Source organism: Otolemur garnettii, unplaced genomic scaffold (genome assembly GCF_000181295.1).
Source record: "Otolemur garnettii isolate 467f Iridium unplaced genomic scaffold, OtoGar3 scaffold00043, whole genome shotgun sequence".
Taxonomy (NCBI): domain Eukaryota; kingdom Metazoa; phylum Chordata; class Mammalia; order Primates; family Galagidae; genus Otolemur; species Otolemur garnettii.
The window spans coordinates 7,637,177-7,641,095 of record NW_003852438.1 but is presented as its reverse complement, the minus strand read 5'-3'; the positions used below and the strand labels follow the sequence as shown (position 1 = coordinate 7,641,095).

General features: G+C 43.9%; 1 protein-coding gene across 1 annotated transcript in view; it reads left to right on the top strand.

Moving 5' to 3' along the window:
- ATF7 (activating transcription factor 7) overlaps positions 1-3,919 on the top strand; it is a 115,414-nt gene that overhangs the window by 86,057 nt on the left and 25,438 nt on the right. Inside the window, exon 5 of the mRNA XM_003790435.3 lies at positions 2,070-2,204. Coding sequence (XP_003790483.1) covers positions 2,070-2,204 — 135 coding nt within the window. The remainder of the gene's footprint in view (positions 1-2,069; positions 2,205-3,919) is intronic.

The window sequence follows — 3,919 nt, the reverse complement described above, 5'->3', positions numbered from 1 at the left end:
CTTGAGCCCAGGAGTTGGAGGTTGTTGTGAGCTGTGATGCCACGGCACTCTACCCAGGGGAGACAGCTTGAGGCTCTGTCTCAAAAAAAAAAATTTAGCCTCCAGCTCAGCGCCCATAGCACAGTGGTTAAGGCACCAGCCATGTACACCCAGGCTGGCAGTTTCAAACCTGACCTGGGCCAGCTAAACAATGACAACTGCGACCAAAAAATATCTGGGCATTATGGTGCATACCTGTAGTTCCAGCTACTTGGGAGACTGAGGCAAGAGAATCTCTTAAGCCCAAGAGTTGGAGGTTGCTGTGAACTGTGACACCATGGTACTCTACTAAAGATAACATAGTGAGACTCTGTCTCCAAAAAAAAAAGAAAGAAAGAAAATTAATCTCCCTTAAAAAGTTTTGAATCAGGTGATGCCTATGGCTCAATAAGTAGGGCGCCAGCCCCATATACCAAGGGTGGCAGGTTCAAACCCGGCCCTGGCCAAATTGCAACAAAAAATAGCTGGGCATTGTGGCAGGTGCCTATAGTCTGAGCTACTGGGTAGGCTGAGGCAGGAGAAACACCTAAGCCCAGGAATTGGAGGTTGCTGTGAGCTGTGATGCCATAGCACTCTACCGAGGTCAATAAAGTGAGACTCTGCCTCTAAAAAAATAAAAGTTTGAATCATTCCACTGCCATTTTAGTTTGGTTGACACTTCTGGGAGGCTAGTTCGTGGTTGGTCAGCCCTTTCCTCCTTGGGTGTCCCTTGGTGTTTCTCCTGGCCTATACAGGGGTGGTATTTACCTCCCCCCTGATAAGAAGCATAGACTCAGAGGAAGATTGTTTTCAGGAGCATTTAATGAGCCTTAAACTTTCCTAAACCACAGCTTTTCTAGGAGATGCCCTTCTGCTTCCCACCAGTGTCTGACTTCAGAGATCTTAGAACAAGCTAAATTGGACCTGACCGCTTACAATGTGGAAAAAATGAGACAAATGCAACCATCTTTCTAGTTGCTCACCCTTATCAGATTAGGGAGAAAGAACCATTACCACCTTCTACTGTGTAGAATCACCAGATTACCTTTAGTTTTAGTTTACTCAGCTAGCTACCCTAGAACATTTCTAGTGATTAAAGTAGCAAGGGAGCAGTTAGAAACAATCTCCTCTTTCACCAGGAAGCGTAGGACATGGGAAGAATAGAACAAAGGATCTACTTTGTCATGAAACTGAACTGCAGTGCCAACCTTCCTGTCATAGTGCAATGTCAGAGCTGTTATCTCAGATAGTTTATTGTTCCCTGCAAGGCCATTTACAGCTCCATAGTTCTGTGAGGTGACTACACCACTTATACAAAAGTATTCTCTTTACTTTCTCATTTTCTCCAATCTTACTCCTAAGATCAAGTTTTAATTTCTTTCACTGATCAGATGATCAGCTTTTCCCTTTATTGTTACCCTAAAACCTTGCCCTGAAATTTCTAGCCTTCAGAACCAAATTTTGGCCTCAATGACTCCTCAACAATGAAAAAAAAAAAAAAAAAAAGATTACCATTAAGCATGATGAGTTCCCCAGGGAAGACCTTTCCTATCTTGTTTGCAATGCTGTAATAGCCAGTTTGTCTTCGTTTACTTTTGATAATTGGATGATCTAGTGATTCTGGTTGGCAGAGAAAGTGTTCATAGCTCTCCAGTGTCCAGCAGATTCAGGAGTCATTTTGCTTTCCTTGAAAAGATTATAAACATAATATATGCATGGAATTAAATGGCATCCTTTTTTTTCAGGTTTTTATAACTATTTGTTTATCACTAATGAAACAGATGTTATCTTCATTTTGTAGTCAGGAAAACAGAAGCCCTGAGAAGATAAAATAATTTGGCCAGAGTTGTACATAAAACATGGGGCCCTCATTTCTTTGACTTGTAGTTCAGTGCTTATTTCTGTAAATTGTTCGGGCTTCGACCAATGGGCGGGGCTGAACTTCTTAGAAGCATATTCCCTAATCTTGTAACTCGAAAGGTATAGATTCAATGTAAAGGAAATATCCTGGGGTTTCTGGAATTAAACTCTGTTCATTTCTTTTATAACAGGCTTCTGCTGGACCCCTTGACATGTCTCTGCCTTCCACACCAGACATCAAAATCAAAGAAGAAGAGCCAGTGGAGGTAGACTCATCCCCAGCTGATAGCCCTGTCTCTAGCCCTTGTTCCCCACCACTGAAGAAGGTAAAATTCTCTACCAATAGTCATCCCAAATATTAATTAAGTTTTTATTCATTAGTTATATAAATCATGTGTGATATAGGAGGACTGATTGTATTTAAAGAAATGTTGGCTCAAGTGGCTAAGGTGCCAGCCACATGCACCAGAGCTGGCAAGTTCAAATACAGCCAGGCCTACCAAACAACAAAGACAACTACAACCAAAAAATAGCCGGCCATTGTGGTGGGTGCCTGTAGTCCCAGCTACTTGGAAGGCTGAGGCAGAGGAATCAATTAAGTCTAAGAGTTGGAGGTTGCTGTGAGCTGTGATGCAATGGCATTCTACCCAGGATGACAGCTTGAGACTCTGTCTCAAAAAAAAAAAGACAGAGTCTTCTTTGGGCGGCACCTGTGGCTCAGTGAGTAGGGCACGGGCTCCATATACCGAGGCTGGCAGGTTCAAACCCGACTCTAGCCAAACTGCAACAGAAATAGCCCGGCGTTGTGGCGGGGACCTATAGTCCCAGCTACTTGGGAGGCTGAGGCAAGAGAATTGCCTAAGCCCAAGAATTGTAGGTTGCCATGAGCTGTGACGCCATAGCACTCTACCAAGGTGACAGGGTGAGACTCTGTCTCTAAAATTCAAAAGGAAAAACAAATGTTGGCTAAGCAGCTAGGGCACCAGCCACATACACTGGAGCTGGCAGGTTTGAACCCAGCCTGGACCTGCCAAACAACAATGACAATTATAACCAAAAAATATAGTTGGACGTTGTAGCAAGCGCCTCTCATCCCAGCTACTTGGGAGGTTGAGGCAAGAGAATTGCCTAAGCCCAAGAGTTGGAGGTTGCTATGAGCTGTGATGCCATGGCACTCTACCAAAGGCAACATAGTAAGACTCTGCCTCAAAAAAAAAAAAACTTAATTATTTAGAAGATTTATATAAATTACACCTATTCTGTCTTCCAGTAATTCTACTTCTAAGTATGTGTGGAAGAGAAATTAGTGCATAATAGCCAAAAAACCTAAAAACATTCCAAATGTCCGTCAAAAAAAGGATGAATAGGCCAGGAATGGTGCCTCACGCCTATAATCCTGGCACTCTGGGAGGCCGAAGCAGGTAGATTGCCTGAGCTCAGGAGTTCGAGACCAGCCTGAGCAAGAGCAAGACTCTGTCTCTAAAAAGTAGCTGGGCATTGTGGTGGCAGGAACCTGTAGTCGCAGCTACTTGGGAGGCTGAGGCAAGAGGATCACATGAGCCCAAGAGTTTGAGGTCACTGATCTGTGATGCCACAGCACTCCACTGAGGGCAATAAAGTGAGACTCTTGTCTCTTAAAAAAAAGAATTAAAAAAATTTTTTTTTAATTAGCCAGGTCTGGTGATGCATGCCTATAGTCTCAGGTGCTCTTGAGGCTAAGGTGGAAGGATCACTTGAGTACAGGACTTTGAGGCTGCAGTGAACTTTAAGGATACCACAGTACTCTAGCTTGAGTGATAGAGTGAGACCATGTATCAAAAAAAAAAAAAAGAAAAACAGGCTCAGCATCTGTAGCTCAGCAGTGAGGGGGCCAGCCACATACACCAAAGATGGTGAGTTTGAACCCAGTCCGGCCCTGCCAAACAATAATGACAACTACACACACACACACAAATAGCCAAGGGCAGCTGGGCACCTGTGGCTCAAGTGGCTAAGGCGCCAGCCACATACACCTAAGGTGGCAGGTTCAAATCCAGCCCAG